The sequence below is a fragment of the Phyllopteryx taeniolatus genome, chromosome 13 (genome assembly GCF_024500385.1).
Source record: "Phyllopteryx taeniolatus isolate TA_2022b chromosome 13, UOR_Ptae_1.2, whole genome shotgun sequence".
NCBI classification, from domain to species: Eukaryota; Metazoa; Chordata; class Actinopteri; order Syngnathiformes; family Syngnathidae; genus Phyllopteryx; species Phyllopteryx taeniolatus.
The window spans coordinates 4914123-4929171 of NC_084514.1; the positions used below are offsets into that span (position 1 = coordinate 4914123).

General features: G+C 40.7%; 1 protein-coding gene across 2 annotated transcripts in view; it reads right to left on the reverse strand.

The window, feature by feature from the left end:
• Positions 1–408: 408 nt before the first annotated feature.
• The window catches only part of rcan3 (regulator of calcineurin 3), a 47071-nt gene continuing 32430 nt past the window's right edge, over positions 409–15049 (reverse strand). For both annotated transcript variants that reach the window (XM_061794117.1, XM_061794118.1), the window contains 3 exons: positions 9508–9681; positions 6920–7091; positions 409–4162 (listed from right to left, as the gene is read on the reverse strand). In XM_061794117.1, the coding sequence (XP_061650101.1) occupies positions 4008–4162; positions 6920–7091; positions 9508–9681 (501 nt within the window). In that variant the 3' untranslated portion in view covers positions 409–4007. The remainder of the gene's footprint in view (positions 4163–6919; positions 7092–9507; positions 9682–15049) is intronic.

The following is a 15049-nucleotide window of genomic DNA, read 5'->3' on the forward strand; positions in this document are numbered from 1 at the left end:
GCAACGTTTCATCATCATCAAAAATAAAAATAACAGCGGCATTTTTTTTAAAAACATACATATATATAAAATAGGTCTCCTTTAGGAACTAAATGATCTCAAACATGGCCTGTACAGTTAAGAACGTTTTGAATGTTTACGGGATTCATTCACGTCACATGATTTCCTATAGAAAAATATTGGATTAGTGCGTTTGCATGCAGAGATGTTTGAGCAATAGATAAACATGGGAGCAGTTTTCTTTTTCAGTCGTAAACTAAATGACACAAAGACAATCACACGATGCGGATACTTCTTCAGAAAGATTACAGTCGTCAACCTTTACACTTTGATAAAAAGACATCTGTTAATAAGACATTGCTGGGTCATTTCAGAGCCATAAAGAAGGCTGAAAAACGACACCAAACGTGGCTTTTAAGAATCAGTCTTTATGTATATTTTCTATGTGAAACAATACTACACAAATAGAAGCAGATACTGTTAAGAGAGAAACAACATGAAAATACACATACCGGTATTATTACATCTGTAAATTATTGCTCATTTTGCTACTTTGTTTTCTGGATTTTCCTACCATAGAAGACACATTAGTCACATTTCAACGGAAATATTCAACAAAAAATAAAAGAATGAACAAACAAACAAACAATAGTGACAAACATCATTGACCTTTTTTGTTTTTTTAAATGATCGTTGTACTTTTTCCATCATCAACATCGCCCGAGAGAAGCCGTGACAAAGCGCGCACCCACGCACGCACACACACAAACTCCTCGGACGACGCCTCAGCAACATAAACATTTGGCATATGTACAAAAATATACACGTACACGCACGTCTGTGAGCACAGATAGTACAAAAAAAGTCATCACGTTGCTGGCCCTTTAAGTAGGGTCCCTCCAAGCTGCTTCCTGTTTGTACGTCACACAATGACATCATGAATAAGAAGGTTTCGGAGATGGTTTTGTTTTGCTGAGGGCCAACACAAAAAAGCGACAGCGGTGATGTTGTGACACAGAGAAAACAAAACAAAAACGAGTGTCACACGCTCGTGAAGGCCAGTTAAGGTGTTGGACGAACAAAGACAAACAAATGTGCTTCCTAACTGGTGCAAAGGAGACAATCGCAAACACAGAGTTAAAGTGCTCACATGCATCTTTTTCTTAACTGAAAATCGCAATCTTAACATCTGAAAATGTGATAATGGGCCAATTTCTCACAGGGGTGGGCAACCTGCAGCCTGTGGGCCATAAACGGCCACACCAGCGTACCCGGCATCCAAATCTAAAAACAAATCAAACCCTCAGAGCAACTCCTATTAAAACACTGAACCCATAAATGCTCATAATGCAGAACAATAAACGTTTGTTCCATTGTACACTACTTGCATAAATTCAGGAATATTGGGCTTTCAGGTGAAATTTCAGAATGAAAACATTTATTTTTATTTTTTAATATGGAAGAATAGCACTCTATAACAGTGTACTTTATTAAAAACACAGTAATAACATAAAAAGAATGTAAAGAAATGAATAATTTATGAATCATGATTTAATGCTGCAATCCAATTCATTGTGCTGCTCCTTCTGTGCCTGCTTTGGCCCCCGGGAGGCAGTATAATACTGTACAGTCATGCAGACTCAAATGAAGACTCCTACTACTACTACTACTCTAAGTGACTCAGTAAGATGCTTTAATATTAGTCTAGTTCTGTGAGGATAAAGAATATATGCCTGTGAGTATTGTTTTAATATGTGTTGCTCCACCGTTTGTATTCAAATATTTGTTCCTTTTAAAATCATGACAATGGTGTTTTGCATTGTTTGTTGGCATTAAGCTAAGCAGACTTTATCGTAAGGCAAAGCCATGTTGTTTCAAATAAAGAATATGTTTAATTTGACAGTAAACTTCCCCCGGGCGTGGCTTTAAACAGACTGAAGCCTCTTTTTGATGAATTGTTCAATATTTGTCAAACTGGTGAAGTGAGCCGAGTTCACTGCCACAATACAGCGCTCGTCAAAGTTAATGCAAAAAGATCAAGTCAGGTCACGTGTTTTCTCAAGGCACAATTGTATTTCAACACCTGTTTTGCCACAAAGACAGACTGGAGGAGTCACAGAGAGGCATAGACGTGGACGTCACTGGAAATGTATTACTGGAGTCATAGTTCAAACACCTGTTGTTAATTTTGCCGTTCAGCACCTTGTGAGATAACAGGAAGTTGTGCAAAACGTACTGAAACATTGAACAGTTGGACATGTGCATCCAATAGTTAATAGGTCAAAATAAATTCACCTGTAAAGGTTACAGTGTCTTTCATGGTCTGAAATTCCATGCGAAAGCCCAATATCCTTAACATTTTGGGACTGATGTACACATGTTTACATTGTTCCCCCCCCCCCCCCCCCCGACACACACACTTATGCTAATGCGATAAGGCGTAAACAAATGAATAAAGAATGGTAAAGCGAGATTAATAATCCATCCTTCTCTTTTTTATATTTCTTGTGTTCATTAGGGTCATGTGTGTGAGCTAGCGCCTATCCCAGCTGACTTTGGGCGAGAGAAGTGGTTTGGTTGCCAGCCAATCGCAGGGTACATACAGGCTAGCGCCCATTCCAGATCACATTCACACCTACGGACAGGACGATAAATAATAGGACATGGACACAATTCTCATCGGATTTTAAATGAAACGATCACGATGTGCTTTAACTGCAGACTTTCAGTTTTAAGCCTTTGCTGACCATAATTGGCCTGATTATCTCTTTGTGTGTTACCCCGCTTCATCGTCTCAGCCGGTGTGCTTTCCTGCATGCTCCTGCTTTCTTGAGTCCGTCTACTGAAATGATTAATCTCACCGGTTATTCATTTCTTTACATCTTATTAGAATTGGCCAACACACATACTGTAGTGGACATAAGGAGACAAAGCAGGAAGTTATTCCTTGAAACAAAACAGGCAAAGATGGATGCTAAAGCTAATGCTAAAGTTGTGTGAGTGAAAATGCATTCAATAACAGCGCACATTTGCTGTCATTCGCTCTCACTGAAGGAAATACGTGAGAATGCTTTGGTTGACATCTCATCAGGCATCTTTCCCTCTTGGACTAGAAAAAAAACACCTACAAAGACGAAGCGCTATGTACAAGCCGGAAAAAGCGGGAGGACGCTCCCCCGTTGCAAAAAGGAGCTGCGGTCCGAAAGAACGCTAGAAAATGACAACAACACAGAAGGAGTACGAACATTTCAAATGAAGGAGAGGAAAATGAACAAAGACGCAGCATGCAAACGAAAAACAAAACTCCTGCATCTTAAGCATGCAAAAAGTGTATCAAGTACACAATAAGAACACACATCTAGTGGTTAAATTAATTTTTAAAAAAAGGGAGAAATATTCAGCCACCACAACTTCTTTTGTTAGTCACATATGGCGTTACGTGCAGTGTGTGTGACGTTACATATTCACTTTATTAGTATTGTTTCACGTCGTAGAGTATATACATGCATCCCGATGCAAGCTGATATGAACAAGATTGAAAAAAGGGACCGAAAAAAATGTGCAAATCACCCCTAAGAACACCAGTCATTGCTAAATGAAACAATGAGGTGTGCGGGGGAGGTAACGCGCTAACTGGACTAGCGATGTGTGTGACGGGTGTGTGAGTGTGTGTCCTCGGCTGCTGAGCTTCGACAGGCCGTGGTGGCCTCAAGAGTGCCCCGCTGCAAGAATGTGCTGAATGTGTGTGTGTGTGTCCTCATGCATTTCTTCTGAGCCGCCTCATCCGCTGACCCACAAAAACTGGAGCAATGTTTGTCTGTTTTTGAGCTGGAATGACGGCGGCAGCGCTCTCCATGAGTGCAGAGAGAGAGAGAGGGAGAGAGAGAGAGAGAGAGATGAAGAGAGAGAGAGAGAGAGAGAGAGAGAGAGAGAGAGAGAGAGAGAGAGAGAGAGTGGGCGGGTTGTGTTGCAGGTCAACAAGCGGCCTGTAGAGGCTGTGGCGGGGTCTAGTTGAAAACCTTCGGGGGTCCATCGGGACGTCTGGTCTGCACGATTTCCTGCTTGGGCCGCGCCGCCTCGTCGTCCTCCGTCTCGCTCTCGCACACGTGCACCACCACGCTTGGGGTGGACTCCGTGCCAGCGTGCAGCTCGTACTTCTCGCCTGTCACAACCACATTTTGAGATATACTTGTATACAGTAGAGTACTGTGGTTCTCAAGCTTTTTACACCACCTACCACCTAAAGAAATACTTCGTAGCAAGTAATACCGTTGTGACCAACATTAAAACAAAGTAGCTTGGTAGGTCCAAGGTTTCATTTTAAAAAAAATTAAAAAAACGAGTTTTATGCCTCAACATAGATCATTTTACACTTCAGACTATGTGAGTCCCAGGTCGCACGTCTGAATCCCAGTCGTGGAACAATGAGTCCCTGCAACTTATCATCACGAAGCACAGCTACTGTAATCCTCCGCTATATGACGGTTGTTGCTTCGCGCTCCTGCTAGATTACAGATTTTTATTTCTACAAGTTGTACAATATTTTGTGTTATTCATTGCTCTTGCGTTCTCTCATTATATTATGTTTCAGCATGCCACGATAGTAAATTTTTTAGGACGATATATTTTCCCCAAAACTAACACGATAAACGTATTGTTTTTTTTTTATGCCTCTGATATTATAATAATGTTATAATGTTGTTATAGAGCATAATAATTCAAGTACATCTTTTTGAAGAACAATTACCTTTCAATTCTAAAGAACATGATCATTGTAATGTAGAACAATCAATAAAATATCTTCCATAAATAGGAAATATAAGTGAATCAGACTCAGGCTCTGTTCACAAAAATTGCTCTTAAACAAGTATTAAACATTTGGCACATAGGTATAGAGTCATTAACCCACAAAAAAAATTCTTTAAGCCTGCCAAATTTGAAAGGGGGGTAAAAAAAACAAAAACACCATATATGTATTTGAAAGCATTTGTGCTTTGTCACTGTTTTTAAATCAGATAGATCAGATCAAATAAAGATGATTCTGATTCTGATTTTGAGATGCCATACATTTTAACATCACAGCTTTTTTTTTGTCTTTATTTGTATTTATCATATGAATCTTGTCATGTTATATACTGTATAATTTATGCTGCCTCTTGGCTTTTAAAAAGGAGATGTTATCTCTCAATAACCTTTTATCTGGTTAAGTAAAGGATACATCCATCCATCCATCCATCCATTTTCTGAGCCGCTTATCCTCATAAGGGTCGCGGGAGTGCTGGAGCCTATCCCAGCTATCTTCGGACAGGAGGCGGGATACACCCTGAACTGGTTGCCAGCCAATCGCAGAGCACCATCCGCACTCACATTCACACCTAGGGGCAATTTAGAGACTTCAATCAACCTACCATGCATGTTTTTGCGATGTGGGAAGAAACCGGAGTGCCCGGAGAAAACCCACGCAGGCACGGGGAGAACATGCAAACTCCACACAGGCGGGGCCGGGGATTGAATCCCGGTCCTCAGAACTGTGAGGCAGACGCTCTAACCAGTCGGCCACCTATGATATGCTTAAAAAACAACAATCATTATTATTGCCTTGGATTGTATGAAATCAGCCATGCAATAAATTAAACAGTGTGTATTCGGCCTGATCTGACAAGCACGGGTGATTCAGAATGAAAGAATACACAGAGCAGTTGCTATGGCGATAAGATGGGACAGGAAATTGGCCCCGAGGAACAACAAGAGAATGACAATGCGCCGTCACCACAGAGAGCCCGTAGAGGGCGTCAGTGTGCTGTGGGTTTAAACCCAACAACAAACTGGACTCTGGAAGGAAAGCCACTTCCTGACTCCTTGCGTTGCTGTAGTAACAGAGCAGCGGCATTGTCCTAACAGTCTTCTGTTTGGAGGGACAGCCCGTGTGAGAACACTTTAATGAAGTTTTAGCTGATAAGGGGGGAAAAAAGGAAGAACAACAGATAAGCTTTGAAGAGCACAAACGTGGAGCTGTTTTTCTTGGTGCTTGCTGACATTTTCTGAAAAAGGTTGCTGTTTGAAATGTGACTGATGTGTCAGATTGCGCTGGCGTTATTAGCAGGCAGAAAAAGCGCCGGGGAACGAGGCTGCTGGGAAGTCGCTCTGTAATAGACACCAAGCCCTGATTACTGCAGATAAAAACCAACAGACAGATGCCTTCCTTTCTCCGTCATGGGAAAGAAAATAAGTTGTGACTGTAATGTTCTCAGTTCATGGAAGCTATTGGTAAGCCAGAAATTAAAGCATTAACTACTGAGTCCATTAGGCCTAAATTGCAAACCAAAACAGCAGCACCTAGCCTCATGTTTCAATAGTTTCTGATGAATTTAGGCGTGGCGATTCCACCATAAGTGTTCCAGTAGACTAACACAGGGGTCTCGCCATATAATATTGTGTGCATTTATGCTGCAGGGAAACGTGATGTATTCGTTACGCCCAGTTTCCCTCGTGTTCGCAGCCTATTATAGAGTGCTATTTTGTTTTGTTAATAAACAAATATTTTTGTTGTTTTTTTTTTTTTTTTTGGGGGGGGGGTGTTGAGCTGGAACAGATGAATGGCATTTCCATTCATTTCGGGAGCGAGAGAGAGATGATTTCAAACATGAACGAGTTAAACTTGCACTTCAAGGAGATGCTGTTTGAACTGTGGACTGTGATTTGTCATTTTGACAGCGGTGTCAAAGAAATGCTTTCATGACCTTTAAAGACTGTGTGGTGGCGGTATTACACAGTGATCATGGAAAGCCGTCAGGGGGGACCGTCAACAACTTAACGGTGACAACCCCCATGTCAAAATCCCTCCCTGATCCATACGTGAGCCTGACAAGCATCAAGTAATTTTGCACTCTGAACTGCGAACGCATTCACGACTACTCACCGGGTCCCAGCTTGGCGACCGCGCACAGCAGGTCGTAGTTGATGACCGGCGTGGCGTCCTCGCTCTGACTCCATCCTACGGGCGGCGAGGCGGGCGGCGAGATCAGGAACTGTTTGACGGGCTGCGGGGGCGCCAGGTAGGACTTGTCGATGTCCTCGTCGCCATTTTGGACCTGGCGGCAGCAGTGTTAGCGCCAAGCGATGTCAGTCGCTTCATTTTACAGCACTTCTTGAAAAGATTTCATTTTTTTCCAATTGAGTTGCATGGATTATAGTCAGGGATGTACTGTACAATGTACTGTACATAACAATTTTGGTCTGGTTCTCAAAGGAGCACCACAGGTTGTTGTTTGGTGCTCATTTTATTCCACAACCCACTGACCTCACTGGCAGTGGCAATTCAAGGATTTATTTTTAGGGGGGTGTTATTTACATGTCTTCACATTATATAATTGAATATAGATCTTACCTAATCAAATAGATTCAACATAAGAAAAATGGTCTGGAAAAGATTTGTGGTCAGAAAATACTTAAATACAAAATGGAACATACAATAATTTCTACTTTCAAAAGCAACTCATGACTCCCAGACTGATTCACAGTAAAAGATTTATTAGGCTACATTGAACAGTGAATAGTTGTTTGTGAATCCAAATCTTAAAAGAATAGAAAATATGCCTCACCAAATGCATTAAAGTAAGATAGAAGGACTTAATATTTTCTTGTCTGTCCAAAGGATCTAGTGAGGTGTTGGGCTATGTGCAAATTGCAAAGCACAAGTGGCTTAAATTACACAACTGGACGTCTATGGTAAGGTAAGCATCGTTAGCTAATATAGCCTACCACCGCTAGTTAGAAAGAATTGTAATTCCTCCATTCGTAGAAGGATGGTCCGGAACATAAACCCCATGATAAACGACTGACTACTGTATACAGTGCCGTGGAAAATTATTTGCCCCCCTTCACAAATTCTTAGATTTTTGCATTTTAGTTTCCCCACTTTAATTTTTAAGATTATCAAACCAATGCAAATATCAGACAAATACAAACCAAGTGAACTGAATGCTGATCTTAAATGGTGATTTCATTTATTAAGGAAGAAAAAACGATTTAAAGTTACCTGGTCCTGTGTGAAAAAGTAATGGGCCCCTAAACCTAATTACTGGTTGGGCCATCCTCAGCAGCAACAACTGAAATCAAGCGTTTTCTATAACTGGCAATGAGTCTTTCACATCTCTGTGGAGATATTTGGGCACCCTTTTCCTTGCAGAATCGTTTGAATTCAGCAAAAATTGGGGGTTTTCAAGCACGAATGGCCTTTTTAATAGGACTTTTTAATTGGATTTAAGTCTGGACTTCGACTAGGCCACTTTTTTTTTTTGGAGCCATTAAGAAGTTGACTTGCTGATTTGTTTTGGATCATTATCTTGCTGCAGAACCCAAGTGCGCCTCAGCTTGAGGTCACCAACTGATGGCTGAACATTTTCCTTCAGGATTTTCTGTTAAAGAGCAAAATTCATGGTTCCATTAATCACAGCAAGTAGTCCAGGTCCTTAAGGAGAAAAGCAGCTCAAGACAATCACACTACCACCACCATGTTTGACTGTTGTTATGATGTTTATTTTCTGAAATGCTGTGCTACATTTACGCCAGATGTAACAAGACACACACCTTCCAAAAACCTCAACTTTCATCTCCTCAGTCCATATAATATTTTCCCCCAATTTCTTTGGATCGTGTCATTTTGTTGCAGCTTTTTTAGATCTTTTGTCCGACTTGATTTTGTCTGGACAGATTCTGTTTAAGTGATTTCTTGATTGAACAGATCTGGAGGTAATCAGGCTTCTGTTTGATGAGTGAAAATTAACCAAATTGTGATTGGCCACATTTAATTCATGGTTTACCAAGGGGGGTAACTACTTTTTCACACAGGGCCAGGTAACGTCGAAGTTTATTTTCCTTAATAAATGAAATCACCTTTTAAAAACAGCATTTTAAGTTCACTTGGGTTATATTTTTCTGCTATTTACATTTGTCTGATGACCTTAAATATTAAAGAGGGGAAACTATGCAGAAATAAAAGAATTTCAGAAGGGGCCCAGTACTTTTTCATGACACTGTAGGTCACATTAATTGTGGAAAAGGTTTGAAATAATTTATGTTGGTCTAATTTGTTTAAATCACAAAAACTTGGCATTTGAACAAGGATGTACAGACTTTATATATCAACTGCACATCACATAACTCAATGTGGTGCATCAAGATGTGATTGACTTCATATTTGAGTTTAAAAAGCACATTTAACTTCAGTCTATGTGCATCCAGTGACAAGCTTTATCCCACAATGGGTTGTTGGCATTTTATTAGCTGTAATAAGAAAACATACATGAGGTAATTGTCTCTGCTTTGAAATCCTTAATCCTCTTATGATTACACACAGAGGTGCAGCAGCAGCAGCCATAACAGTAAGTCATATACGTGTCAGTAAGTCATATAGATGATGTGATACAGCTTGTCACAAGATGCGCTACTTCAGAGTCTCTATTTCGCACCGGAGTGTACGAGTGGTATGTCTCAGTTGAAGCTCACCTGGGCAAAGTAGAGTTTGAGCTTGCGGCCGTTGAACTCAGACTCGTGCAGCTCGATGCGAGCACGGGCGGCTGCCTCAGGGGTGCCGAAGTTGATTCGGACTCTCCGGAAGCTTTTGAACAACTGGAAGGTCGCCTGCTCGTCGTAGATCCGAAAGGCCGCCTCAAATCTCTCCTGTGGGCGGGAGAAAAAAAATAAAAATAAAATAAAAATTTGAGTATCATGCCATTCCCTCCTAAATTTAAATATGTTGTTACAATCTACTCTACAGTATCTAATAACAAACTAAATGCTGGGCGGATTGTGTACAGTATGTGTAATACTATGATGGTTTTCACAGTCATAACGGCCCTCTAAGAGAAACCATAACACTAGCCCAAATGTGGCAGTAAACCCACACAAGCATGGAGAGGACTTGCAAACTCTGGAGCTGAGATTTGAACCTGAACTTCAGAACGGTAAGGCAGATGTGCTAACCACTAGTGCACTCTGCTACCCATACCAAATTTTACACCTCAAGATGAATGTAATAAATTTGTTCATGGGGTGTTTGCATATTCTGCTCGTGCTTGCGTGGTTTTTCTCTGGGTACTCAGGTTTCCTCTATTAGGTTAGGTTAATCGAAACCTTCATAGGTTTGAATTGAGAGTGAATGGTTCTTTGTCCGGCGATTGACTGGCGTTCCCTGCCTCTTGCCTAAAGTCAGCCGGGATAGGCTTCATCACCGCTGTGACATGAATGAAGACATGCGCTATATGAAATGGATGGATGGGAATTTCCTATGGATTTTTCTACCTAGTTTGCCATTTTATTATCTGTTATGATAATACATTAGCTGTTTTGAAGTATAACGTGCTGTTTTCCCATGAGATGAGACAGCGCTAATATTGTTAGTGATTCAGCTAACAATTCTGTCTGAGACTCAGACATGACTTCTGCAGCCCTCCTTTAATTTTCTGTCTAGCTAATTTGGAAATGTGATTTACAAACGTCCTGTCACTTTCTTTCAATTTTTTTATTTTTTATTTTATTTTAAATCCCAATGCTATTTCCTCTTTCCTTAGCATCCTGATGTATTCTTGCAATGTTTCTTCTCAGAGGACACTCTCTTGGCCTCATCGGCTGCGAACTCAATCAGGCAGCTCAGCGGGAGAGCGACAGAGAAGAGCCCGCTGGGAGGGAGAGCTGCCGACTGACTAATCAACGGCGTTTCTCTTGTCACCCATGCCCACCTTCTCCCTTCATGGCCCAAAAAAAAAAAAGAACACTGCACTGAAATAGGGTCTGGTTTCCAAAGGTGAAAACTGAATGTGGCGTTGTGATGAGGGAAAAACATGCTGTGATGAAGTACTAAAAGATGTAGACCAGTGCTGTTTAACTGTAAGCACACAACATCTCTCTACAATTGAGCACATACAAACCCATTTCACGACATCCATCATCCATCAATCATTTTACTGAACAAACGGTAAGAAAATAAACCCGTAATAAGCACATTAATCAGCTGCTACAGCCACAACTGCCGCAGACTGGCTAGCCCGATTAACCCGAGCCCAACTCTACACTCTCATTCACTGGCTCCCATGTCACTCAGCAGGCCAGGCCCCACCTCAGTACTATCAATATCTGCAAACAGAAAACGAGCATAGTAGGAATTAAGAGGATACGGGCTGGCTTTTCTCTTAACCTTGTAACCATGGGCATACCGTTGTAAGTTCTATTTCGTTTTATGCTGTTTTTTTAGCTTTCAAAGCTTGTAACTATTGCATCTTAGTGTTTTATTTACATAGGTATACTGTATATTTCCATTGTTCCACTTCGTTCACACTTTGTTTAAAAACTTGACGTGATAGAGAAAATTGAGATCAGTTTTGGATTCCGCACCCAAAAATTAGTTAAAAACAGCTGTCAGACCTAACTCAACAAAAATTGTGTTCCCCAGTGATATCTTCCAATTTTTCCTTGGTCGGTTGTCGCAGGTAAACAAACATACGGTATGCTTAAAGGCATTCAAGCAACGTTGAACGTTAGCCCACCCCTAGTTTAGATAATCACTATGCTGAAGTCTCACAAAACTAGATAATTTGGTCTGACTTTGGAGGCATATTTTGAGGCAGAATTTACTGGGTCTCACTTCCTGTATATATGCCTTCAGGTGGATCGAGATGAACCAGAGGTCGTCAGTGTCGCTCCCACTCCGGTTGACACGAGAATCTTGACTCCAATCTTAATTAAATGTGCACTATCGCTGAGAGTCAGTCAGTCTCTTCAGTCTTCCCAGAACCTGAAAAGAGCCCTTTGAGAATTCACCACAACCCGACGAAACTCACAATGCTGGCGGATGTCAAGATTTTAAATATTGTCTCTAAGGATCCAGTGTAAGAATTTGGTAAGGTTTACCAATTACAAAATAAGATCCTTATGAGAATGTTGTTGGAAAATTTGAGAAAAACCGAAGCAATATTTTCCCAGATGAGCACACAAACTCCAGCAAAGATCGAATCCACAAAAATTCATCCCAGTATACAGGCTACAAATACATTTAGGAAAAAACAAAAAACAAAAAAAACACTCGAGTTTCTTAGCATAATAAAATTGTGTCGTGAATTTTGTTTTATTCCCTCGGGCTAACATTTGCAGGGTTTTCCACTAAACTCTTAATGGCCCATTAGCATTATCGGTCACTCCAATCTCGTAGGTGGCAGTAATACAAATTAATAAGCAGTTGATACAAGGCAAGAAGTTTAAGAAGCCAAGTCTGCAGTCTTCATTAGAGCCGAAGTTTGATTTAGATTTCTTTTTTTATTTTTATTTTTTTTAAATAAGTATGATTACTTGTATTGTTCCAATCAATTGTCTTCATGAATGTCATCTCGTCACTTTGACAACTAGCCCTGCTCCAAAATGTCGCCTGAATCGCTCGCGGACCAAAAAGAAATCGCACCACTATGTCTGGCACACCGCAGGGTGTGTAATGATTCAGCAAGCTGTGAATCGCAACTGCACTGCAGTGTGGCATGGTATAGAAAAAAAACGGTTTGCTTTTCTCACAAACGGAACACGTCTGAAATACCTCAAAACAGCCTTAAATGTGTCAGGATGTCTGGCTAAACATCACCTCTCACTCTACAGCACAATTTATAGGATGGCTTCATGTTAACCATATAATGTTCCAAAACGGCAAAAAAAAATAATCTTTATTTTTCAAAAAGCGAAATATTGTGAGTAACAGTAAATATCAGAAAATATGATGCCTTAAATATTTTAAACTCATGTTAAAAACGAATGGCTTACAGAATATTTGATTTTGAAAAAAATGCACCAGAAGTGTCCATGTAGCAGAGCAAAAGCAAACCCATCTGGCGAAGAATCTCCGTAACTTGCGCTAAAATTAGATCCTCCCCGACATACAAACATGCTAATCTTTCAGTTGAGATGTACCACTCCAACATACATACTTTCTAGACACCGATTACTACTTTCCAAGACAGGGCTTTGGCACCGTCTTGTGGCATCTTAGGGCGCTACAGAAAGAGTGCAAAAACTGCAAACAGGTTAGCTTTCAGCGACTAAGACAGGATAGGATCCACATAAAGAGCAAATAGGTGAATAACAAACTGCGGCGAAGTAGGGCTTCACTATATCCTGCTTCTCTGAGTTCTGTGTAAAAGGCTGATAAATGACGTATCTTCTGTTATGACTGAAGCGGCAATTTTACAGGATCACTGTGTAAGAGATGATGCTATGACACACTGATGTCATAATACACAGGGTGTATTTACCTCAAACATTGGTTTCTTACCGCGACTTGAAGCAATGATGCAAAGATGGTGTTTACATCTCCACTTATCATTGGCGCAACAAGAGTGTTTGTTCGTCCTGCCTGCGAAGCCCACTTGCTCTTATCCACGACGTGAATTTCCCATGTGTCAAGCTAAATGGATGTTTGGGCAGGATGGGAGATGTGGGGCAATCTTGAAGATCATGTTCCATCATATAACGCGTGTCTTATTACCCTCTAGATACACAAGTCAACAAGTGATGTGCAACAAGTGAGTGTGTTGCTGATCCCTAATTTATGTGATCTCAATACGCGAGGCATCCTGTGGGAAGGAAGGGATGAAGAGGAGAGGGGGAAACGAGGAAGAAGAGAGGGGTGTCGAGTTGCGCACGGTTGAAAAGTAGCGTTGGTCCATGTGGTGCCCCACTCCCTTTATTCTCCTGGTTTTAATTGTGCGTCGTACCCATAAGCACGTGGGCAGTGAGCTTCAAATTCCTCTCAGTGTGTCCACGCTGCGTAAAACAGGACACCACACACACAAAAATGGCTGGTGACAGATTACCACTAGGTACCCAACTGGTTCATCTTGCATTCAATACATAAGTACAGTACTCCGCGGGGGATAGGGACTGAGTCCTGTTAGGAATAGTGTTGACACACGGGTAATTGACACAAATTCTCAGAATTGCCAAATTCATTCACTGCCATGGATGTTAATATTAGTCCAATCCATTTTACTGTTATAAAGTTAGAATTAAACCAGTGTTGTGAACGCACACAAAATAATTAAGATGAACAATTGCAAATCCAATACCTGACAGAATACAATAGCAATTTCCCCACCAAGTAAAATCGCCAGCTGAGTGACACGTAAGCACGCACACACATATACCGCACAGACAACTTGATGCAGTACCTGCTGCTGTTCGCGGCGGGACATCAGGTGAATGTGCTGAGAACAGCATGTCCTACTTTACGCTTCACAAGTATTCACACTGACTGGCAAATATTATTCAGCTTGTTCATAACTAGATAGTCACAAATAAGGGCACAGAGTACAAGTACACGCTCCATTAATGTACCGCAACTGGTGATAACTGCGTTTTAAATCATTTCCTAGCCACAATATCGTGGCTTCCCCATTATGTAGTGATTATTCCAGATAGTGTCCTCATTGTATCCCACAATGCATCAATTCAATATATAAAAATCCCTATATACTGATTAGGGAGTAAATAATGAGTAAATAATTCCCAACACAGCCTTAATCGTTTACACAGTTAAGAATATAGATGATTCATGTACGATATATATACAGTGGTTATAAAATGTCTACACACTCCTGTTCAAATGCTAGGTTTTTCCGATATGAAAAAAATGAGACCAAGATAACTCATTTTAAAACTTTTCTCATTATTAATGTGACCTATAACCCGTACAACACAATTGAAATATTTTAAAGAGGGGAAGTAAAAATAAACAACTGAGATAATGTGGTTGCACTGGGGATGTGGCTGCGTTCAGAATTAACCAATCATATTCAAACTCATGTTAAATGGAAGTCAGCACACACCTGCCACCATTTAATGTGCCTCTGATTAACCCCAAATAAATTTCTGATGTTCTAGTAGGCTTTTCCTGGAATGTTTGTGCTTCTTAGTAGAAGCCTGAAGGTTTTGTCCTAAGACTGACTGGTATTTGGAGCTGTTCATAATTTCCTCCACCTTGACTAAGGCTCCAGTTCCAGCGAAAGAAAAACAG